This window comes from Accipiter gentilis, chromosome 20 (assembly GCF_929443795.1).
Source record: "Accipiter gentilis chromosome 20, bAccGen1.1, whole genome shotgun sequence".
Lineage (NCBI taxonomy): Eukaryota > Metazoa > Chordata > Aves > Accipitriformes > Accipitridae > Astur > Astur gentilis.
In genome coordinates this window covers 6,087,109-6,113,157 of record NC_064899.1, presented here as the reverse complement: position 1 = coordinate 6,113,157, position 26,049 = coordinate 6,087,109, and the positions used below count along the sequence as shown (strand labels likewise).

Genomic DNA, 26,049 nt, shown 5'->3' with positions numbered 1-26,049 from the left:
AGAAGACTGTGTGTAAGCGTGAAAGAGAGGTACAAGAAATAAAACCCCTTGACACTGTACAGCCATCAGCTGGGTTTGTTGGCTTAAAGAGGTGAGGACGGAGATACCCAACGCTCTTTTCTCTCTGTTTCTTTAGAAAACTGTTTGAGTTCCAGAATAATAAAGATTAGCTTCCAGAATAGTAATATACTTACACATAAGTTCAGCAATAATTTAGGAGTTCAATATCTCTTGCAGTTATCTTACAAATTAAAGAAAATTTCCTTATGCTATTGAAGTAAAAAAGTGGTCCAGTTTCGCATTTCTAGAAGATCTGTCAATATAGAACAATAACAATTTGTAGTTATTGAAGTTACTATTAAACTATTAAGAACATTTTATTTAATTTTTTTTTTTACTAGTTTTTAGTCTCATACACATAGCTACAACATTACAACAAAGGGGCAAGACAACAACATGTAAAACAGTTTTTAAATGCTTTCCAAAACAGTTTTGACACTACTTCTGTCAGATTGACTAGCATGTGCAGAAGGCACTGTTTGTTAGAAAGCACTGATGATTTTATATTGTGTCTGTATCAGATAGGCTGAGAAAAACTCAGTGCCTCATTTTTTTCCTATAAAGTCCCATAGCTCAGCTCTACCAGCCTTGGGAAAAGAGAATAGAGATCAACTATAGTTGAACCATTTCCCTTCATCTACCTAGAAATTCCACTTTTTTCTGCCAATTACCAGAGGTCCACAGGAGTACTGTATATTCTTTTGGCAATCTCTCAACCTCTTCTTCAGAAGGATAGAGCAAAAAACAGCATCCAATTTTTCCTTCTGATACTAGCCCATTATTTTGTCTTTGGTCTCCAGGTCAATACACCATTATTTCTGCAGGGCTGAAGGACATAGCATTGGCAATAGACTAAGCACAGGCAACGCAGGAAGGAAGAAACATTCACCTGCCTAATTATTTATATCTAAATAATGATGTTGATGTGAAGCTGGTTGGATTTTGATAATGGAAGAATTTGTTCTGACAGGGAGGAAGCCTAGAGGGCAGAGTGCAGAAGGGGAAGTCAGAAAGTATATGAGAAATGCAATTTATTACAAGTTCCATAACTAATTGCCACTCTCTCACCATGGGACTGAAAAGGGTCCCCCAGGGATGTGACAAAAGGTGTGTAGAGCTATGCTGAATGTGCATCTGCAAAATTGAATCATTCAGATGAATTCAAATATGTGGTCAATTTGATTATGGAAGATGGGGGACACTGAGATTCAGGACAAGTCTTTGCTACTAAGGATGCATCTTCTCATGATGGTAAAGCATACACATTTTTGCATCATTGTGCTCATACTCGTTTCCTGGGAATTCATTATAGTGACTTGCTGCCACACTAAGCAGTAACTACTCTGCTGTAATGATTTCCAGCAATGCTGGTGGAACTTCCCCACCTCATCTTATTTAATTATTTATTTTAATTTTAACTCACTCTGACAGTCTCTTGAGATGCACAACTCAGTTTCATGAAGGCTCCCAGGAGACAGCAATAACACAAGTATACTCTGCAGTTGCATACATCATTATAACAAAAACCATAAAGCAGGACACTTAATCTGAAGCTGCAGACAAGAGCACTGAGCAGTCAGCATCTCAGTATGTTAGCTTAAGGCAACAATTTAAGGGATTTCCGAAAGTTCAGTCTTTTTTTTTTTTAGTCATTCACAGTTCAAGTTCGTCTGTTCTTTGCTTACTGCCTCTTCTGTGTTAACCATTCAAGGTCTTCCCATCTGTACTTCCCCTGTAGGCAAACTTTACTGTCTACATGGCAGAGTTGAGGTGGATGGGGCAGGTTTTTAATGAGTGTTTATGCTAGACCTTTCGTAGGAGGGTGCTGAATTTGTCGTAGGCTTCACACACAATGCAGGAACAGCTGAGGCCTGAACGTGATTATAACAGGAAGTAGATGCCGTTGCAATCTCTCTTTTTATTTGTTCAGAATAAAGGATTTTAAAACTTTAATTTTGGGGGTAGATGCTTAACAGTTAATCTCTGAATTGAGTTAAATAACATAGTGGTTATGGCAACCTGTCCTAGTTAATGTTAATGCTAAGAAGAACAGATATTTTTGAGATGAAGAAGCCCTTCATAGTTTGCTGCTTTTTTCTTATATTTATTCTAAGTCATATATGAGCCAGACTGTAGAATAACACTGTTTACAGGCTCCATTTTGGTATTTTTTTATTTTTTTTCTATGGATGACTTCTGAGAAGGGGGAGAAACAAGTTCTGTATATTAAATCTTGATTTGTTGGTATCTTCTGCACTCATTTGTATTTACTCTTTTATAAGGCAAGAATTTTCCACCACCATCATCCCCACAGTTTTTATAAAGGAAAGTTCAGTAGTAATGATTTCAAATACTTTTTAAATGTGCCATTCTTAGAAATCTCAATGCACTTAAATACCATTTTTAACTTATTATGTGCTGCTTATAGTCTTATGAACTGCTCCCAGGCATTTCCCAAGATGGAAACAAGGGGAAGAAAAATAATACTTGAATGGATAAAACCGCAGCCTTACCATTTTGTGAGGTACTGCTTAATTTTAACATGCATCTGAAATATAACAATGACTAATCTATTTAAATAGCTCATCTGTAAATATAGAAATCTTTAGAAGGAAATTGCATGCCTCAAGGCAAAAACTGATTTCTAGCAAGAATCAGGAAAGAACGCAGAAGGGCAGGGAAACCAAGGAAGAATATATAGTTAGAAACAAATGTGAGACCCAGAATGTCTAGATTTTGTCTCTGGTATAACTTAGACTTCAGACAACATTTAACTGTGAAAAATTCCTTTTAAATCACATTTTTGCTTAAAGGAGGTAATAATACATCATGTTGTATGAATCTGTTCTGAGGTGGGATGTGAGGCTTTTAAGAGACCAGTGGCTTGGTCTTTGAAGGGGTTGAGGGGAGATTACATTAATGTGGAAATAAGAAGCAGGATAATACTAATTGTCTAAAAATTTCTTTCCTCCATGGAAAATACCATACAGAGTTTCTTTTTGAACTCCAGCCCAGGTGCAAGAGACTGGAGTTCTTCCTTCAGCATAACCCACTGTCCTGAACTGAGTAATAGCAATGGAAAACATGTCCTTTCTGAGTATTTCTAATGCACAGCAGTTCTGAAGTATTCTTCCATCATTCTGATGAGAAACTGTACTTAGATGAATACAGAAGAATTTATGGTTGGGCTTCCAGTATTATTATGGATTTGAAAGAAGCATAAGGGAAAAAAATCTGCAGCCAAAAGACAGTTGATGAGCTTCCTTCCACTGCAGTATTTTTCCATCTGATTTCTAATTTCTTGTTTGGTACTTCTTTAGAGATTTTGAATTTGTTCTGCTGGGTTCCCATGAAACTTAGAAACAAAATCAGTTTCATTGTGCTTCTGATTACATAACTTGTAATGGCTTTATGATACTCAAACATAGCCAATATTGGAAAACAGTTCTAATTTTTTTAGATTTCGTTGCATGTTTTGAGACTCCTGATTGACTCATCTTTGATATCTTCAGATAACTGAATGGTTACCTTAGGGTGACTGTTTATCTGAGTTTGAAGAGTTATTTCATTTCTTTCAAGGTACTTTGGTTTAAGCTCTACATCAACCTCCATGCGCATTTTCACATTTTACTATTGTACTAGAAAAGGTTACGTTTTCCTTTTTGAAGTTGAGAAAATATTCTCACTGAGAACTTAGATGCTTTTATAAAAATAATACTGATCATCTAAACAACAGTACCTGAACTTTCTGTCAGTATGAAATAATTTTGTGAGGTTCCAGTATGATATTGGTTGGAATTTATGTAAAGCACACAGTGTAAAAGTGCACATTTTGACGGAAAGTTCCTGTCAGTATGCTCTAATATTAACTCAGAATCCTCAAAGCCCAGTTTGGAGGCTTTGTTTTGAAACCCATCATAGCCTTGGTATTTTTCACCATGTTGGATCTCTGTGTGGTGTACAGAAGATCAAGAACTTGTATGAAATGAATTACTAATCAGTATCTATCAAATGACACTGTAGCAGTGATTTTATTTTACTGCCAGACCAGGTCAGTGGTTTGCAGGTAAAGGCCAAAGGAACTGTCCTGAATCCAGTTTTTAATAATGTGACTGTTTTCATAGCTTGGAAGAGCCATGCTAATCCTTAAGGTATTTTAATAAAAACAATCAGAAAACACTTTTACAAGAAGGACTGAAAAGAAATTTTAGTTACAATGAGAGTCTTTGAGAGACTGGTTAGTACAGCTGTGAGTGTAATCTAAGGTCAGAAATCTGAAAATTGCTGGTTTTAGTGATGAGTAAGTGGCTTTCTTTTCTTTCCCTATTAGATAGAAAATGGTCGGCTGTGGAACTCTATCGTGAAGACCTCAGAAGAAATATCAATTTTTCCAGTCCGCTTTTCATAATGTAAATATAATTTGAGCTTTCCCAAATGGGCAGCTAAACCATGAGCAAGCAGAAAAACCCATTTTGGACTGTATTTCTGAACCAGGCTTCTCCTTCTGTCTCGGGAACTTATTAAAGGATTACAGCTGAAAAAGACAAGAGAAAGAAAACCTTGAACAGGAAGCTTATCCTACAATGAGAATTACAAGTACATCTTGTATCTGCCCAGTCCTAGTTTGTCTCTGTTTTGTGCAGAGGTGTTATGGAGCTGCTCACCATGGCTCCATCAAGGTGACTAGAAATCAAACCAAACACGCAGAAGGCGAAACAGAAGTGCATCATCGTCCCAAGCGTGGATGGGTGTGGAATCAGTTCTTTGTTTTAGAAGAACACATGGGACCAGATCCTCAATATGTAGGAAAGGTAAGGCCATTCGTTGTCTTCTTTTTGGTTTTGGTTTTGGTTTTGCCATCCTCTGAAATGTGGCATTGATAGAGGAAAACCAGGTATCTCCTTAGACGGCAGCACCTTTTTTAAAGGACGACTCTTGGATTGCTACATACATGCACAGTGAATTTGACAGTTGTCTGTGTATACTTTCTGTGTTTATTATAAAGAAAGAAGATAAATAAAAGTAAATAGGATGAAGATATTAAAATATGATAAAATAGCATTTCTTCTGAGCTCAGCTAAACACAGAGTGAGTGCAACTGATCCTCTTACATCAGATTCTAGAACCCCAAATGCATGGGGCTTAAATACATCACTGCTAAAGACTTTTCCAGACTATTTCAGACTAAGATTTGGTTCTACTTCAGGGAATAAGTGCAGCCCAGTGTCCATAGGGTATTCATTCCACTCTGAGGGTAGGGTGGGAAAGGACTGCTCCAAAGGGAAATCCACTGTTACTGTCTTCATAAAAAGAGGCAGGAGGTGTCTTACTTGTTACAGTTCCTCAGAAGCCTGTGAGAACAAGCCCTGCATTTATGTTTTGACATATATAGTGAGCTTCAGGCATAAGGTTCATGCTGATGCAGTTGTAGGCTGGCCAACTGAAGTCTGGTTTATCATGTGTAAAGTTGTCTGTATAGCTTGGGTTTTAAATTTGTATTAAAATAACACAAAACTGTATATATAGCTTTACTGCAAGATGTATGACAGATGGAGCTTTTCTCCCCCTGAATGCTGCCTTTCAGCATTATGATACAATTTTTTATTATGTAATCTAGATGGATCTTAATTTCCTTAATGAAAATGGAGAAAGATGTTGAATATGAGGGGTGAAGAAAGATGGTTAACAGAGATGAGGGCATGGAAGAGGAATTATTTCATTTTAATTTGCCTTCAAATTGGGAATCCTGAGCAGCATGTCTTAGAGTATGAAAAATATCCAAGGAAACCAGTAGCTTCTGAAATCACAGATGTCTGGTAGCAAGGGCGTTCAAATTTGAACAGTATCATCTTTACTAAAAACAGCAAGTGGAGCATCTGTATTTAAGATACTGTTAACACAAAGACAAAAAAAAAAAAAAAAAAACAAACAAAAAAAAAACTAGTTATGCCAACCTTAGTAAAATACCAAGTATTTTAGCATACAGAAAATTGTGGAGATTTGTGCAGGAAATGTAAACTGGGGAAGGACCTTTCTCAGTGGAGATGGTTGCATTGAAAGAGAAGCTTTTAAAACAAGTAAGGGGATGAGGAGGTATGCTTCCAGACCCATCTTAGGCTGATTATCATTTTCATGAATGATTTTGGAATAGAAGAAACATTTTACAAACATGTTCCTGATGCAAAGCTATGCAGGAGAGTCAAAACATTGTCTGGAAAGAGCTAGGTAGCATGAATAAGATTTGCATATGGAGATACAGAGTAAAGCTCAGGACCACAACGTGATAAGGCTCTTACAGAACATGATCGTGAATTTCTGTTATACACTACTGGTTTGTCAGGTGTAAGTGACAGAGGAAGAGAAAGATCTGGTCACCATATCAATTATTGCCTCTACTGTCATAGCTTAAAGAAGGTAAATATGATACTAAGCTGCAAAAGCTGAGATAATCAAAACAGAGATAAAATGGTATTGAAGCCATTGTGAAAAATAATGTTAACCAGTTTACTGCTATGATTACTTTTGGTCAAGAAAAATGAATTTATATATGAACCTATACAGAGAAAATCGAACACTATGGTTGGGGGGGTGGTGGAGAATAAAATAATTTTGTTTAATTACTCCCACAAATAATAGTGGAGAGCATATATTATTCTATAAATACACTTCAGAAGAAACGACAAGGGAAAGAGAATTGCTATTTAAGTTGATTCAGCTTTTACTTGAAAAAATGAGGTTTTGGAGGCCATGAGTTAAATTAGAATGGAAATAAGAACACAAGTGAGATTCTGGAAGAGTCTACTAATAGGAAGAGTGGAAACAAATCTAAAGGGATTTCAAAGAAAAGCGTGCTTGTCTTTATGAAGGCATTTATAGACATGATTGCATTCAAGAACAGAGTCCTGGTCTCAGTGAGCTAAAGGATGGTCCCTTTCAATTTTATGTTCCTATGATAGCATTATATATTTTCTTTCATCCTCTGACCACTCTATTAATGCTACATTTACAGAGATCAATGAATAGGATTTCTTTTAATCCTTTGTGGTCAGAATGTGACTACATGCCCTGTTTGACGACATTTCTTCCTCTGTACTTACCAATTTTTCTTCCCTGTTCCTCAAAGAATTCCCTGTGGTATTCATCTTTTTCTACCCTGAGTACTTCACAACATTAGTAAGCTCATCTTTGCAGAAGCTTTGTGGGACTTAGAAGCATCTGTACTCTATTTTCCACTTGTTGTGATGGTTCTGATGACCTGATTTACTGCGAAGATCAATCGCATTAGCTCAGGCATGTATTTTTAATTCAGAAAAAAGGAAAGCCGGGCTAAGACTGTCATAATTTTAGTAGCCAGAAAAATTTCAGTAGTGGTCATTGTGCATGAGTTCCTTTTAATTCTGAAAAATAGAAGGTTTACTGATGTTGCGTTTAATTGTACACAGCTCATCAAGGTCTTATTCTACGTGCCTTTAATTTAACAAGAGTTTTTCATGCAAAGCCCCTCAGTTTATGAAGGAAGGCTATGTGACTGGTGCCCTTTAATTCCAGGCTTCTGTTCGGTGGCAGCACGCTATCAATTCTGTCAATTATTAATTCTGTAGACTACTCTGCTTCACTGGTGAGAGTTTTGCCATTTGAGATCTGTCCTTTCACATTTTTCACACCCAGTTTGGGAGTAACATCACAGAAAGCAGAGTCATTATGTACAATGCTGTTATAATGATTACAGTCATTGTCATGGAAATGCACGCTGAGGACAAGAATAGGGTAGGCCTGCAATGAAAATGGTAAGGTTTCTCATTCTTATCGTGAAATGACTGTCAAGAGGATGGATTAATTTACTGCCATCATCTGTTATACGGCAAGTGCTAGGACAACAAGTCATCATTATATTTTAATATCAAGCATATCTCCATTCCTCAATCATTATTTCTTTTCTCTAAAAAAAAAGGTCATTTGGAGACTGGAAATCTGTATAAAATTAATCCATATTAGCCATACTCAGAAGGTTTTTATACAAACACGGCAAAACACAGGTTCTGGAAAAATGAGGTTGTGGTAGAAATGAGAAATGATCCTTTCATAGATGTTAAGTATTTTCTGTGGTTCTGGGATTATTGAACTAGTTCCCTGCTGTTGCACTTGGGGTAAGTCTTCAATGTTTCAGGGTATGTTTTCCTGAACAAACAACTCCAAAAACAGTTTTGTATTAAAAAAGGTATCTTTAAAGAATTTTAAACCACAGTGACTTCTTTTTCTAAAATGATTAATTATTTGGGGAGGGTTTCTCAAAAACTTCCAAATTATCAACACTATCTAACAATGCTAGTTCTGACAGACTGCTCATCTGTGGGTGCAAGTAAGTGTGTGTGTGTGCGTGCAATGGAGAAACTAGAAATTTGATTAAGTGGGAACAAATATGCTTGTCTCAAGCAGCTTGAATCCACGGAACTCAGCTTTCAGCTACATGAGACTTCTTGACTTTTGCATCTCTCTGATGAGAACTATTCTCATGAAAACATAGCTGTGAGCACTGAAAGGGTCAGGCTAGTGAATGCACCATGGCCTGGTGAGGAGTAGGGTACTGACTGCACCAGCTCAGAGGAATGAAGATTCTCCTGAGGGAATCTAGAAAAACTTGTGCTGTAGGGCTGCAAGCTTTAACGTTTCTTGGTCGCAATGGCTGATACAGTTTACGCTTCTCTCGTATTTTCTGCATGCTTCCAGGTTAGATAATTCATGTGTCAGGATATGGAAAACAAATAACAAATAAAGAATTTCAGGAAAGAAGAGAAACAGAGTACATGTTTCAGCCCGTAACAGTCTTCATTTTGAACCTTCACACTGCTTTGTCTCTAGAAGGTCTGCTCCTTCTGATATTTCTTAAAAGTGAATTGCACTGGAAACAGGTCATAACTACACATTCACTGTCCTTTATACTTTGAAGAGAGAAGTAAATGTGCAGTGGTAAAGGGAAGATCAGTGTTGGTTTGAAGCTGAGTGAGTCATGCTATTAGAGGGAATAGGAGAGGAATTTAATGACCAAGACTGACGCTTGATTTCTCTGTGACCCTTTGGATCTCTGAAATACCAAATGTATACCTCTTAATCCACTTCAGATGTCCTCTCAAGGGTAAATAGGAATGGCTTTTCAGGTATTCAACTCTGTCCTGTTTTTCAACTGCATTTTTCTTCCCAAATTTGGGGGGTAAGGGGAGTGACACCTTACTTAGTTGTTACCTTTTACCTGTAATTCAAAAACACTTTCAGGTTTGTGTTGATGGGGGAGATAAGGAAGTATGGAACAGTGAGAAATGACTGTGAACACAGGAGAGGGAAGAGGAAAGTAACAGCTTTTAAAATGTCCTGAAATGATTGTACTGAAAGTTAGATTAGGAATGAAATACCAGGTGTTATACTGGATTTTCAAGGTAGCAATTCTATTAATTTGTTATTTTACTCTTGAAAATAGAAATACAGCATAACAGACTTGTCATTCAAAACTCTTTTTCAAAGTAACACGGTGACATGTCATTGCAATAAATCAGTTGTAACACAGGAGAGGGAATCTAATCTTCCCTGATCATATCAAGACAATTTCACATCTCAGATTTAATAAGGGGAAAATATGTATACTTTATAATAAAAGTGGAGTTTAACAATTAAAATTCTTCTATTCAATGTTAGAGGTTTACATAAAATAAGGCGTATCAGATGTTTCAGCATTTTAAACATAAGCAAACAGTTCCAAAATTTATTCTGATAAAAAAGTGTTTTTCTTTTATGATAAAGAAAACGAAAGTGTAGTTGTTACAGTCTAGAGATTTTGCACATGGCTTGTTCGCCATTTTCATACCTTTGTAAAAAGGCATGCAAGTGACATAATCCGCATCTACAATAATGTGCATCTCATTTTTTCCCTTTCAGGTTGCTAGTTTCACAAATGATACATTTAGATAAAATAATTTCCCTCTATAACTAGTAAAAACGTGGTAGCAATAATAACCTAAATATGCAGCCACAGATTTTTCTGTTCTTTTATGGACTTTGGTTGCTGCTTTAAAATTTTATACTAGAATAGACCTATGTAGAAAATAAAGGAAAAAGAAAAGGAGAGGGAGTTTGGCTCAGCAAACTTTGAAATCACATATTTCATGTGTCTCCTGTGAAAGAGGTTAATTTTTTAATTCTTCCAGGGCTCTTAGGGGGAAGACCAACACCAAATGAGTACACTTAATATTTGAGCAAAGTTTTTAGCTTCACAATGTTTAATTCAGTTCAAGACTGAAATGTCTCCAGCTTCTTCCAAAAGACCTCAGGAAATCTGTGAAAGATTGAGATTATAGATGTTTGCACTTGTTTTGCATCTGTAACAGCACTGAAATAGTAGAGGTTTGTATTTTTTATAGAGTCCTTTTAATTAAAAAAAATCTTCCCTGTTACAGTTTCTCCATAGGTCACTAACCTCAGATTTTATACTACTTTCTGTTTACTTCAGTCTTTATGGTTTTCTGCTCTTGCGTTACTCAAAATCATCATCTTCCCTGTTACAGCATTTTCATTGCATTAGGTCGCTAACCTCAGATATTACAGTACTTTTTATCTATTTGATTTTTATGCTTTTCTGCTCTCTGATTACTCAGGTCCTAATTCTTGTCACCCTTACTGTTGCTAAATAACATTTTGATTCAGTGCCATTGGAGTTGATGGAAAGCCAACACTGATCATATAGGACAGTGCCTATTTCTTTATTCTCCCATCTGTCTCCCACTGTTGCTCAGGGAGCAGCCTTACCAAGAAACAGGAAACATGCCCTCTCCATCTTAACTGCTGTCATCAAATCCGAGGTCAGTATCGTGCAACATTATATGGTCCTATATCATGTTAGCCATCTCATTTTCTACTGTATTTTTACAAAAAGCTAACTCAAGACTGTTGCCAACCCAAAAGGTTTTCAAAATAAAAATGTACACATGTGTACTTGCTTTTTTTTTGAGTTCTGTTGGCACAGGCAGCCCCCTTTGCTGCCTCGATGCTAATAGTAACCCTACCTTTATGCAACAGCTGTTGGTTTCTTTTTTGAGAGGTTGCATGCACACTACTGAAATTCTACAAGTCATAGAATGCTGTGGACCTTTAGGTTTTATTTATTATTTCTAAAGTGGAATCTCTAAACATTCAAAGGTTATTTGGGGGAAAATCAAACTCAAGGGAAGAGAGTGCTTTCATCAGCCTGATCAATCTGACTTTCTTCCAGCGTGTTCAGCCATATCTGAGGTTTCCTGAAGCAGAGCTCTTGCACTGCAGTCCTTTGATAGAAAATGGCGGTATACAGACTGACAAGAGGGCATTTTGACTTGACAGACCAACTGAACAAACAGAAAAGCATGAACATATTGCAGTGCAGTCCTAGTGCAAAGACACAGGATAAAGTGTTTACCTGGTTTAACTTCATTTAAGTCAATGTGGAATTGCACCAAGAAGTTTGGTTTTATATGTCAAAACAGCAACATTGAGTCTAATATGTCAAAGTAATAACTGTTTCTGTGAGGAAGCTTTATACAGTCTGTCAGTTCTATATTGCAAAACATCAGTTTGCTATGTGGAGACTGCTATTTCAATTAACCGTTCAAAATAATTTTGTCAAGGTGATCTGATCTTCCCCAAGATTCTTACAGACTGAAAAAGTCGGTGCAAAACTTGACCTCTTTTTTTTTTTTTTGTTCTTTATTCTTTCGTGATTTTGACACACCAGCAGCTGAAGTTCTGTGGCTTTTACATGTTCTTTGCACTGAACGACTATCTTGATGAAAACAACGTCTTTTCGGTAGAACTCCCATTTCTTACTTGAATGTTATAGCAGTAATTTTTTTTTTTTTTTTACTTATAATAGTATAATAGCTGCGGGAAGCCAGCCTTGTACCTACCTAGCCTTGTTCCTTCCTTTACTTTGTTTTCCATTTTGATGATGTTATTGGTTTTACGCGGCGAGGTGCTGGCGGGGGCTGGGCTGCAGGGGCGGCGGCCGCTGTGAGGAGAGATTGGGGGCTGCCCCGGGCCAGACCGGCCCCAGCCGGTTCCCGCCGGTTCCCGCCGGCTCCAGCGGCCCCACCGCCGGGCACAGCTGAGCCCCTCAGCCTCGGGGAAAGCCTGGGCAAGAAAGGGCAAAAGGGCTGAGGGAAACGGGGGGAGAAACAGCCCTGCCAGCCCCGAGGGAAGAGCGGCAGGAGGGCAGGAGGTGCTCCAGGCCCCCCTCCCCGGCAGAGGTGGCCCTGCGGCCCCGGGAGAGACCCCCCCCCCCCCGGCCCCCGGTGGGGCAGGGGTTTCCCTGCAGCCCCGGGGAAGGAAGGCCCCAGGCTGGAGCAGGGAACGGCCTGCGAAGGCAGGAGCGGCAGCGGGGCTGGCCCCGGGCACCCCTTCCCCGTCCCCCTGCGCTGCTTGGGAGATGGAGGTGGAGGAGGAGTCCGAGTGAAGGTGAGCCTGGGAAGAAGGAGGGTGTTTGTGGGGGGAATTGTTTTAGCTTTCTGTCTTTGTTTCTCCCCTCTCAAGTCTATTTTAATTGGCAATAAGTTAAAATTACTTTTCCTCAAGTCCCGTCCGTTTTGCGCATCGCAGTAATTGGTCAGTGATGTCCCTGTCTTTATCTTGACCCGTGAACTTTTTTTTTCATCTTATTTTCTCAACCCCCTGTCTTGTTGAGGAGGGGAGGGAGAGAGCAGTTGGGTGAGCTTCTAGAGGCTGCCCAAGGCTGACCTGCCATGAAGTTGGTGTGGTAAAACTGCCTTTTCTGTAATTGTATCTTTAATTTAGGGCATACTCTGCATACATAGCTTCTGTCAATCATTATATCAAAATTATGTAAAATGCCAAAATAATTAGGTTCTGTATTTAAAAAAAAAACACAAAAGATGTGGTGTGTCATTTACATCCATAAGATGTGGCAGTGAGGAAACAAAGACAATTCTGCATCATTTTATATTTATCTTGAACTTGGTAACTTTGTTTTTAAGCATACTTACCAGTTAATCTTAAACCAATAGGTGATGAAGCTGAAGATATGCTAACAAACTCAAGTGTGAATTAACATGTCAATTACTTTTCGAGTACCTTCTCAACCTTATTTTAAGAGAGGTGCTCATTCATGTTCATTGCATGTGTAACTTTTCATGCCCACGTGCCTTGTTGTCTCTTTAAAGATGCTGCTGCATCATTTGGCTATTCAGTATATTTTATCAACTCATTCAAGATGTATTTATGAAAGGAAATGTTAGCTGGACTTCTGCTTAACTTGTTTATACAATGACAGGAACACTTCTATTGAATGATTGAAACTCTAGATTAAATAATCCTATTTACTGTATATCAAGCTACAAAGATTAAAAAAGTCCAGGAAGTCAAACATGATAATTAGGCAAATAGAATGCATATCACCGCAGTTGGGTATTTTCTCCTTTTTTCATCTAGAAGGATGTGACAAGTGAAACCCTGCAGAACATGCTTTAGTAGGAAGAGATCCTCAAAGCACCTGCCACTACTGCCTGTTGTGTGAGGAATGTGAATCGGGAATGATTTTTCACTTTACTTTCCTTCCTCCCACAAGTAGTAGGAGTCATCCAAAAAAAATAGCACAACAGACTAGAAGTAAAGAAAACAACGCAGTTCTTCACGTATGAAATTGGTAAAACTGCTTAGTATAGGATGCTTTGATGTTTAATGCCACATCACTGTTCCTATTTAGTCTCTCAATAATGAATTGAGGTTCAGCAGGTAAAAACTATGGCACATTGAAATTAAGAGTAAGCCCCAGTTTGACAGAAAATCTATGCATTCAAGAAGTCAGAGCTGCATGTCCATAAATACAGATAGCTGAGCTTTATTTAGCTCAAATAAATGTTAACAAAAATCAGTTTTGCCTGTCACACACCTATATCACAGGGATTTGTTGTCATATTAAATATTATTCCAGACTTGATTGTGTCAGAGGCTGTTGCCGATGAACTCAGCATTTCCAGTCCATCTTCCTTTCTTAGATAAATTTTCCTCTACATGTTTCTAATAGCATGAGCAAATCTTTATTTTACATTTTATTTGGAGAAAGTAGTTTCTCCATTTTTCCTCTATATTGTATGAAATCATTGTGACACATTTCTTTCAGAGCACAAAGAATATATTGGTTATAGATAGTTTTCATACTTAAAGCAAACTGGCAATTTAAAGTGACTCATTCAAGGTTTGTTTGTATTTAAATCATTAATCATAAGGATCACGTAAAATCGGGATGTAGATTCCAGGTAAAAGCTGAAATACTTGCATGGTAGTATCACTTACAACATTAACCACTGTTTGTGGAGAAAAAACCCCAAACCTAAAAAAACCCTTCCAGTGGCTCCAGTTTAGTGCACTGTTTAGGAATCGAATAATGTTGTCAACTTGTTTGATTGGTTTTGACTTAAGGGAGTAGATATTTGGTACTTCCAGAAAATCAGACCCCACTGAGAAGCTTCCGTGTATGAACCCTAAACCAGCGATACCCAGAGTTCTCTTCCTCCTGTATCTTAGTTTAAAAAAAAAGCATTGCTAGATGTGAAAATTCTGTTATTGCTCTTAGTTGTGGCCACTTTCTTACTAATACAGCTGTTAACCTTTACCTTGAGCTATGCTGTCTTTTATCTATTATGTATCATTTTTCTCTTTGTGAATCTGCTGCAGAAAGCAATAGTTTTTATTAGAGACACTTCTGTGTCCCTCAAATGTAATGACTTCTTTGACTTCACTGTGGATATTGACAGTTATTACAGTGGTTAATAGTAGCAAAAAGAGTGCATATCACCTAATTAACATATACAAATGTACTTGACTGGAAATCTAAAGTGAGAGTAATGTTCCTGCTTCTTTCACAAAAGAGACGTAATATTAAGTAGCAATGCGCAACGCCACTATTAATGCACAGTAACTTTACTATGATAACTTTATATCTACTTAGATGTACCTTTTGGAGAAGAGACATGATCTTACTATGTACTGTGTACAGTATCTGAAAAAATGGGACCAATGAGGTCCTACAGTAATCTAAGTAATTCTTATCTCTGAAACTGCTATTTCAGCAGAAGTTGAGTAGTTCACAAGTCTTGTACTGACCACTTACACAGTAAAGAGACATTCTGCTCCATGTCTTGGAAGCGTTCCGAGCTATAGGATATTAGCATTTATTTGTGTTGATTTTATTTTCTATGGGAGAAAAAAGTTTTTCTCTGGTAGCCTTTTGTAGCAAAACATAATGAAAACAATCCCTAGGTGGAAATGTGATACAAGTATTAAACCACATAGCTACCCTAGGGAGAATGTAAAAGTTTCCCTTCTGGCTCAGTCGTTACTGAGCAGTAAGTTGTAACTTAAAGTTCTTCAAAATTGCTAGAACCATTTCTGATCTCTAAAACCAATATTCTTCCTCCACAAAAAAACCTGAGAATTGAAAACTCACTGCTATTCAGGAGCTGTCTTCATCAGTGTAATCTCTAAATACATCTGTAGGTGCAATATTGATTTATTAAACTGGAAACATCTAAATGACAATACTCTTCCTCCAAGAAAAATTGTCTGCAACGTTTCAGTCTATTCAATACCAAGTAAGTGCAGAAGAGGAATCTTCTCAGTGTGTTGGTTTACAGGTGGGAGAGCAAGAGTGCTCCAGGTTGTCAGACCTTCTGTTTTACCTTGCATAATCTTCATTTGAAATGCTTCTCATTTTTCATGCTATTACCTTCTGCTGAGTTGTTTCCAATCAATTGTTACTGTTTTCTAACACCTGCATCCCTCCCCCATCAGCAGTGCTATTAAAGAAGTGCAGACAAACTTTTTTAAATCTGTTGAGATTCTGTAGAAATGCTTTCTCCTCACTCTTCATCATTCAGCTGGATTCCATTCACTTACTGAAATTTCTAGGATTGTAGTTCCCAGTTTCCAGCAATTCGTGATTGGATTTGCTACTTCTAATCTTCCTTTGTGGTGGTGTTCTGTGACTCTGAAAGATCACCTTGCTCTGAACTCATGGATCCTTTGGAGGCTAAAGGATGATTCAGTCTTCATATTACCTCAGCTCCATGTGGCAGCTGATGAAAGATCATATTAAAGTGTGAACAGAATAGTGGATGTATGTGGGCACTAGAAGCTAAGTGAAAGCTGTTTGATGCACTTTTCTTCAAACCTTTCTCATTCTGAAACACAGTAAATAGGAAGATATGTTTCAAGACTACATATTACATTAATATATTACAGCTACATGAACTGTGAAGGGAAGCAAGATAGAAAAAATGTGAATGATTTTGGTTTGTACTGCCTACAGTCTAGGGCCCAAAGATTCTTGAGAGATATTAGTTAATTCACCTTCACAGCATGCTTCTGAAACTTAGTTTTATGAGAAGTTCAACTGAGGTGTTGGGAAGTAAACTGGGTTCCCAAAGAGTACATAACAAGAAGCCCGTTCTTCCCATCCCAGCATTATTTAAAAAAAATAGAAAAAAGTAATTTCAAAGTTTATTCCTCAACGTTGATTCAGTTGAGTTGCATCTTTCCAAACCTCTTGCTCTAATATATACCCCCTGAGTATGCATGGAGTGGCAGTCAGTTTTCCTGGCTCTTAGCACCACAACAGGCAAATGCTTTTTAGGTCAAACAGATGCAAACTTGTTACTTGTATCTACTGAAATACTGCTGAAGGCATAATCCAAGAACACAAAACAAGGGAATTAACAAAGTGTTGTACTCCGAAAGGTTCATCACTCCACTGAAGCTTATAATTAACAGGTAGTCATGCAGTGTAAAAGAGGGCTCTGCACCTACCATTTCCTTGTTTTCTTCTTCTATGTGCAAATATCGTGCAGAGAGAAATCTGTATCTCTACTGTCTTGATTTAGCAGAACATAAGCACTAAAGTGTTGGAAATCTGCAGCTTACTAGATGGTAGGTGTAGTATCTCATATGGTAATTAGTAACAACTAATATCATATTAACATATTAAAGAGCTTTATATGGTTATACTGAGTTTCTGAACAACTCTAGCAAACCATGCTAATGTGACAATAATCTGAATTTCATAGACTGGCTTCTCCGCTGATGTAAATGGCAGATCATTTGATTTGTTCTCTAAATTGTATTTGAAGATCTTGCCACATTTCTAGAGAATCAAGGAGAATGGTATACAACATAATTGCATGTTGAGTTCTGTGACCTAGTTGCTGTTATTTCATGTACCCTCTGAAGAGTTTCTGACAGAAACCAGTTAGGAGTTTAGTCTGTGAAGCTCTCCCCGGGGGAGATCATGAATCAGCTTCGTGTAGTAAGATGTTTTGGGAAGCACGTGTGGATCTAAGATGATGCGCGAAGAACTTGTTTTCTCTTCTGTCACTCGTTGGAAAAATCATGTGGAGCAAAAGTGTATGGGAAATACAGAACACAGATTATAGTAGCAACAGAAAGTGCAAATCTTAAATGCTAGATATAGTTCTGAAACGTGAGATTAAACTACAGAACCTTTGAGCTTCATGATAATCGGTATTTCTACTTTCTGGGAGTTTTGCAGAACCCTGACTGACCTCAGAGGTTTCTGAGCATTGCAAAAATGTTTTATGTTTTTTATTAACATTCAGCTGATAAGCAGAAGCTAAATTTGGAATTGACTTTTGTTTGATAGGTTTTTGTGTTATGTGGAGGCAGCAGGACCTGGGTGAGGTAATGGGTAAAAGAATCGTTGTTACTCATCCACTGGGAATTTCAAAGAGTGTAAAGGGTCAATTCTCCTCCATCCTCCAGAGCTGGGATGCCTATCAGAGGACACACTTAGAAGCTCTGTGGCTGGATTAATCATGCATGTGAGATGTACAACAAATACAACTTAATTAATTAATCACGTTTGTTGATTAGGTGAGTTGTGAGTGTCTTGATTTATGGCCTTTAATAGTGAATTTAATTTCCTGACAAGGAGGGAAATTGAGCACCGAACACATTTGTTTGTACATATTTATGAACCTCCAGATGAGAGAGAAGAAATTATTCCCAGTTCAACTCAGAATTTACGTATATGACTGGAAAATAAAATGTGCATAGTAGGAGAAGAGTTATTCTTTTCCTGCTTAAACTAATTAGAACTGCGCAACAGGAAGACCAGTGTTATATTTTGTATAAATGTCACTGTTCCTTTTTAATGCCTGTTTTGTCAGAGATGTCAAGATTATTTTTCTGGGTCAGATTCTCACATGATATTTTTTACATTGGATCTGAATATTATCTTCTGTAGAGCTACTTTATTCTCTGTGTTCATGTCTTTAAGCTGGAGCTGCTTACTAATTTTTTTGCTGTTTTGTTTTCACAAATACTTATCATGTTAAAATAAGTTAAACTGGCTATTAATATTTTTCTTGAAAAGGAGGGGAAGGTGATGCTCCGCCTTGAGGAATTGGATAGTGTTCTGAGGGCAGGGTGGCAGCCGGGGGAGACAGCATCTGGAGTCAGGAGGTGGAACAGCAGAGAGCACTGCTGAAGGGTACTCCCTTCACTGACAACAGTGGGGTTTTTGCCTGCTCCAGCATACTGTTAGGTCTCAGCCTCCTGTGAGGTGCAGTGCGAGTGGTGCATTCTCTCATAGCTCAGGACAGCGAGAGGACCATGCATGGAGCAGGGAGAAAGGATGAGGCACAATTACGCGCAAGAGAACTTGATGAGATGGGACTGACAGCCAGAGCTGGAAGCATGAGAACTGTGAAAGGAGGGTGAAGCTTCACATCAGTTTTGGTGTCACCTTTTATTTGCCATTAAATTACCAGCTGAAACAATGAACCAGAATGAATGATCCCGATTTAAATTGCACCTCTCTGAGATCTTCAGATTGCCATAACAGTGGAGAGGAGTATTACTTAAATAAGAGACAGTACTGTTACATTTTTGATAGTATCTATGAGTTCTGTAATTCTACTGACTGACATTATCTTTCACAGTTTTAACATTGCCCTTTTAAAAATAATAAAAAATTAAAATACTATTTTTAGGGTATCCATCAGTGTACAGATGCCTAAGAGCATTAGCATTGTTCCTTTCTCTCCTGCCTGATAGCTGCAAAAGGGAAGGGAGAAGCTTTTGTCATGCTCTGCTTAAAAATGAGAAAAAATGAACCCCTCTTAACTGGAGGATCCCCAGGCATTTGGGGACATCTCACCACTCTGTTGGAATGATGGGCAAGAGATAAAAGGACACATAGAACAAAAAAGTATGTAGCCCTATGAGTTCAAAATACATTCTTTTCTTTAAATGTTCCTCCGTAATTAAACCTCACTTCAGTAAAAACTTCCGTTTTCAAAAGTGATGAAGTTGTTTTGGAGAGCGTGTGTTGTGCATAAAGTATGTGCAGAGTACTGCAGAATATTGTCCCGTTGTATGTATGTATATATGTTATTAAAAAAGAAGAGTAATTGACACATGATAAATGCTCTAAATACTAGCATTAGTGGTATGATCACACAGTATTTTTGTATGTAAGGATATTTTTATGGCAGCTAATCCTAAATGTAAATATAAATAGGTCTTTTAAGAAACATAAGAAAATGGATAAATCTATTATTTATCAAACTTTACACCTCTTAAGAAATTTGAGCTAGAACAACCTCTCTTAGAAGATGCTTGGTTTTTTGCAGATTTTGTTTGGCTCAAGAAAAATGTGTTGTGGTAGTATTCCAGCACTCCAGCCTGTAAGATAAATTAAGTGTTGCCGATGTATAATGAAATAATAATTCCCTGAAAAAGTGAGACCCTTCTTCAACCCTTTATAAATGCTACCTTTGAATGTTAAGAGTCTGATTTATCATAGACTTGGACTAGTTTACCTATCCATATTCAAGGCAGGATCACAGATAAGGAGATTATTTATACGTGAAATAGCTAAAATGCTTTTTTAAAAGGCCACAGAATTTTAGGCTGGGAAGAAACCTCAAGAGATCATCTGTTCCATAACTAGAGCCTGCTATGGGACTAGCTATGACTAAACGTTTCCTAACAGATTTTTGTCTACTCTGTCTCATCTAATCAGTACTCTTTTGCATCATCTCCGTCATTCACTCATTCATTTACTCATTCATTTTCTCTCCTGCTGTCACTTTTTTCTTTTTTTTCTTTTTTTGTCTAAGATGTTTGTCCACATGTCAGAGTTACTTGTATATTAACTACTGAAACTACATGCACAAGTTGGGGATGTTGGAGGGAAATAACTATTAATCATCACAAACTAAAATGAAGTCATATCCAGAACTAATTAGCTAGAAATGTTTGTGTAGCTTAGCATGATTGTTAAGTACATAGTAAGTGCATAGGACATCAGGAAATGCCCCGAGTCCCCTGTGTGGTATGGTCCATGCTGGCCATTCCAGGCCCCAGTTGATTGTTTTCTGGAGTCCCTGAGCCGATGCAGTTTTTGCAGAGAGAGAGGTACCTCTTTCATGCAGAGGCTCCTTGGAGAGCACATACGTAGGCTATTAGAAAAAAAGCTATTTCAGATCTTGGGTTAGTAGGTAGTATTTCTGATAATCAGGTCCAGTTACCTCACCAGCTAAGGTTTTGAAATATGACCTCTCTTTCCTTCTTTTGCATGAGGCAGGGGAGCACAACCATGACAATAATTTGTTCCTCTACCATGAAGTATTAGTTTTTTATTGTCTAAAGAAGTGAACAACTACAGGAAGCACTTCAGGCTGGGGAGGAGGAGGAAGGTGTCATGTAGGATACCTTTATAGGTTATTGCAATAACAAGTTGATTTTTTTAACAAGCTTTTTAACAGTGGAACAGAAACATTTTTCCACTCCCTGCTATTGGCAGTTGGATAATATTAACAAAAATGTTCATATCATTATTGGAGACGATTGTCCAGAATAGGAGTGAGAAGAATATTTTTCGTGACCAGACTATTTTGGGAAAAATCTTCTATTGGTTACTGAACAGATACTGGAACTGAAGCTGAAAGCTAGCTGAAAATCATTCGTTGGATGTATTCATATACAGTAAGCCATGCTTGCTGCTGGTCAGGGGTAGGTATGAAAAATTCATATTCACGAGGAAGAAATGAGCTGGTTTATTTTCAGGTAGTGTTTTGTTTCTATTTCACAGGCTTTCATTTTTACCAAGGACATTTTTAAGACCAAATGAAACTTGAAAAATAATTATTTTAAATGAGGAGAAAAAAATTGCAGAACTCACAAAACGTAACATGGGGGGGTTGCGTAATGTAAGAAGTAAAATTACACAGACAGAGGTAAAGCTGTAGCATTACTACTGTAAGACACAAATGGAATTAATCTGTAACTAGGTGTGCTAATCCCAAGGTATTGTGGGCTATGAAACTATTTTCTGAATTTTTATCATTAATTAATTTCTGCTTTTACAAGGCTTCACCTGTCCTTGAGCATTTTGAGAATTTCACAAGCAAGTATTCCCTTCAAATGCTAATTTTCTGAATAACAGCATGATACTGAAAGCACCACTTCCAGGGAGGAAATAAATAGCATGCAAACTCATACTTCACTGTATGTCTGTGTCCTTGGTGTCTTTATGCAAAGCTGTTATCACAGCCATATCATGTGCTTTGAGCTGACTGCTGGAAGCTTTGTTCTTTACATTAGAAATACATGTAGATTTGTGAAAATTGCGTTAATGCTCTGTTCAAAAGAAAAGGCAAAGTGGGAGTTCAGTGTACTAAAATATTTGTATATCTAATTCTAAAATATTTGTATTTCTAAGCTGTCTTTCTCAACTTGATCAAGATTGCATGTGTGCTATATATGTAAATAGGTGTGCATCTGCCTTCACAGAATTAAATATGGATATTTTGGTGGGGAGGGGCAGGGCATGTTTTTAAACTGAAAATGTATTTGTTGCCTGCCCATGGAGCCTTTAGATGTGTTTAGGAAAGGCTGAAACACAGATGGTCCTGAGACAGAGACCTCCTTAACTTTGAATTATTTACTTCAATGAAAATTCGACATTGGCTACCTTAATTCTAAAAGCAAACAGTTTTGTGGATTGTTTTTTTTTCTATTAGAAAATTTCCCTTTTAATTGTACAGGAGTGATAAGTGCATAAATTATTATAATTATTAATGCATATTTATATATAGCTACAAATGTACACTTTTTTTTGCCATATATTCACTCTGTTCACTGCAGATTTTTGCACCGAATCATCCTCCAAAAAGTCTCCATTTCATTTAGCAAAAATTTTAAACACCAGAGGCTGATGTTTAAATTTTCATGTGTCCTTGGCATTACAGTTTATCAGTGCATTCAATGTGAATGCACTTGGAGGTGGGCTTATAGGAACTGTAGTGCATGTGGAGTGTACAGATGAGTGTTACAGGCTAGGTTGCATAGGAGAACATGGGGTGAAGAAGAGAGAACCGGAAGAAAGTGAAGAGGCAGTGTTTGAAACATAGAGATTTGTGAGATAGCCTGAAAGACTTGAGGGGAGAGTTTGATCAGATGGGGATGCGATATCCTGGGCTGAGTGGGACTTCGTCTTTTTGGAGTAAGGGTTCAGTACAACAAGGCACCTGCAGCTTCGGGGGGGGGTAGGGGGGAGGCGTGAGGTTATTCCACTCTGAAAACTCTGGGAACTTTTCACTTCAGAAAAGTTCTCCCTTTGATCTCCTGCACCACCAAGTACTCTGCAGCTCAGAATTCAGCTTGGTTGAGAGGTCTCTGCTCTTGCCCTGACCTTGATTACGCAGACAGCTGGGCCTGAGCAAGCAATTAATAAGGTAATAGCCATATCTGATGTTCTGAGAACCATCTTACGCTGCCATTCACGACCCAGTGTGAATGAACACTATGGAGACTTCTAGTACTTTGTGCCTAAGTCGTATTTCAGCTATGTAACGTCTGCAGATGTTGTTGACAGCAGAAGGATTATAATTCATTAGCTCAGTAGGTCTTTATCCTCCGAATAGGACACATTATCTCCTTTTGTTCCTTTTTCATTCACTTTGAATTTAGTCCTACCTCTGAAGAGGGAGCAACTTTTTTTTTTTTTTTTTTTTTTTTTTTTTTTGGGGTCTGTGTCCAGGCAATAGCTTGCCACTACTTTAACGGTATCTGAGTAGTGTTTTTTTGACATGGCAAAATGTTGCATACCCATGTCAATGTGGTTGGTTCCCATAAATGCCAGATACTTCAGAGGCAGTAAAACAATCATATTCTTGAAAATATAATCAAAGAATGAAATAATTTAGTGCTCTCTTCCAGGTCATCTAACTGCAGATATAGGGGATTATTCGACTACACCTTTCTCCCCCTTCCCCTGCCTTCAGTTCTGAAAGTCTGAAGTCTGAAATCACAATTTTCTCCCTTTATGATGTTACCTGGGTTTATTTTAAGATTTATATCTTGTCATGCATTATATATTTATAAAATGTAATATGTGCATTATAAATCAAAGCAGACATCTTTGAAATTAATGTTTATTATTGAAACAATAAGTATTTTCCTTACTTTTATCTACCAGCATTAATGGCCTTATCCAAAGTCCACTGGCATCAGTGAGGTTTCCTTCATGTTCTGCATTTCATAATTCAAAAGAAAGGACAAGTGTCAATGAAATTGATAAGCAGCAATTCTGAGCCCACTCCAAAGAAGTAAATACTTCTCCCTTACATAAATCATAAGGTCCTGTGGAATTCAGACTATAGGATATTTGGAAGGAAAAGTACTTAGTATGATATTTTTTTTTTAAGAGCAACCATTTGATGATTAAATAAAGATATGTAAAATACAGTCATTCTTCCCTTTTTCTAATTTTATGCATGTGTAGGAAAAGTCAGGCATTAAATAATAAAAGTTAGAAAATTTAGTTTTGAAGCACATTTCCCGCACATTACAAGTGATGTAAGACATTTGTAACATTTTTAATATTATTTCTTCTGGAAGTAGTTGTAAGACAGATAAAAAGTCACTCTAAAATAAAACTGATTCAGTGCTAGTGTTACCAAAGTCTAATGGAAATTATTAGTGCCTGTTCTTCAGAATGTAGGGGGTTTTTTTCTCCTACAAGTTAGATTGTTTATCCTTAGGAGTTTATCCTTATGTAAGACAAAATGTGTCTCATTGGCATTTACAGACGAGTAGTTCTGATACAATCTTTCTTGTTTAACTTCTCCCATCAGCATCAGTTGTGATGCTGAATACTTATTCTGTAGGTTTGCTCATGCACACACAGGAAATTCTCTGCCGTGTGGATTTTGCCTGAACAAAGGTTTTATTTATATTAACAGAAGGGGTGGGAGGCAGGAGGCATTTCTGTTTTTCTCCAGAGTTTTCTTGAGCACACCTTTAGCAAATGTGATATTTACTACATTTCTGACATTTGTCTCAGTTTTCTTTAGTTCTGATAGTACAAAATTGTTAGGGTCAGAAGGAGCATATTCCCAGCTGATGGAATCATGTTAAAAATTATCATTTGAGGAAAAAAAAAATTGATCTTTTATCAAAATAAAATTTGTATTTCTGCTGCCTAACCAACAGTCTGCTTTGTTGCCATGAACTCTAGTGTTAGAGCTATACTGCACCAGTGAACATAGTAACCTACTAGATTATTACTTCTGTGGAATAAATCAGATTTTAGTAATATGAGTGATATTTACTCAATTGAGGATGACTGAGTGAAAGCTTGTATTCAGTGGGTGTTTGAAGTACCAAGCTATATATTTTTATTTTTTCCTGAAAAAGAAAAAATATTTTTGAACTTCCTAGTATTGGTGAAATTAAGTTAGAAAAAAAGACACTGGGAGATCAGAAACAGACCCCCAGGTCTTCTGCTAGACCATATGGGCACTTTCTCCTGGGCTTCTTAAATGTAAAGGAGACTGTCTGTTATGGAAAATGTGTTAATGTATTAACTGTACATCCAAAGGATAGAATACTCTATATTGACTCCTTCTTGCACTGCTAGCAAGAATATCTAGTAATGGATATATTAATGGTCATTTTAATTACTTCCTGAAATGAACTATTGTTATATTAATTTCCCTATCATGTTATATGTATTGTTTTAAAGCATCATTTCCACCTAACCATTTCTTGGCAGCCAGTAGCTTTAGAGACTGCAATCCTATTCTGCCTGAACATTTTTTTGAGAGGACAGAAGGTGTCAGAGAGTCTCTGGGAAGAAAAATCACTGAAATGTGCATGATAGATGACAACTGTATTGATATGTCAGCATACACGTAAGAAACACTAAGGAGAGGAATACATTGCCTCAAAGTGTGAATAGTTTATTTATGGCATTTAATGTACTTGGAATACTGGTTCTGGAGAAAGGTCAAAATTTAACAGGCTTTTTTTTTATCACGTATTCTAACAAGTGATAGCAGTGAATGGAACAGCATGTCTGGGATACCTTACATGTACAGAAAGAGAACATTAGTGTTCCCTCTTGAATTAGATGATGATGAATATAGGACAGTGCTTAATGAGAAACATAAATTTAGTGTTAAATGTAACGTGCAGATATATTACTGTTTGGTTTAGTAAATCGATGAGGCTCTGAGTTGCTTGAAATACTTACTGCTAAACACCATCAAAGGGTAACTATTGAAGAAACTGGTTCTCAACTAGCTTTTTCTTGTGCTAAATTCAAGATAATTCCGTCAGGATATGTCTGTCCTGCAGACAAATGAAAACAAGTTCAAGCATGAAACATATGTGACTTTACAATGGACAGCAAAGAACTTAAATATTTTTTCAGTGAGAAATTTAGAACTTTGAGGAGAAGGTTTTAATTAATTTTTAAATAGCCATATATCTAAAGCTACGTAAGCAAATTCAGCACACTTTGCATGTTTTTCAACATGTGGGAGAATTCTAATGTAAAAATTATTGCTTAGAAAGAATATCAAATGTTACACAATTTTACGTCACAATTTCATCTGCAGATACCTGATTCATGGACATAGATTCTTCTTG

At 37.3% G+C, this 26,049-nt stretch overlaps 1 protein-coding gene across 5 annotated transcripts in view; it reads left to right on the top strand.

Moving 5' to 3' along the window:
• CDH18 (cadherin 18) overlaps positions 1 to 26,049 on the top strand; it is a 512,714-nt gene that overhangs the window by 346,918 nt on the left and 139,747 nt on the right. For all 5 annotated transcript variants that reach the window (XM_049823983.1, XM_049823986.1, XM_049823985.1 and 2 more), the window contains one exon: positions 4,391 to 4,871. In XM_049823983.1, coding sequence (XP_049679940.1) covers positions 4,644 to 4,871 — 228 coding nt within the window. In that variant the 5' untranslated portion in view covers positions 4,391 to 4,643. The remainder of the gene's footprint in view (positions 1 to 4,390; positions 4,872 to 26,049) is intronic.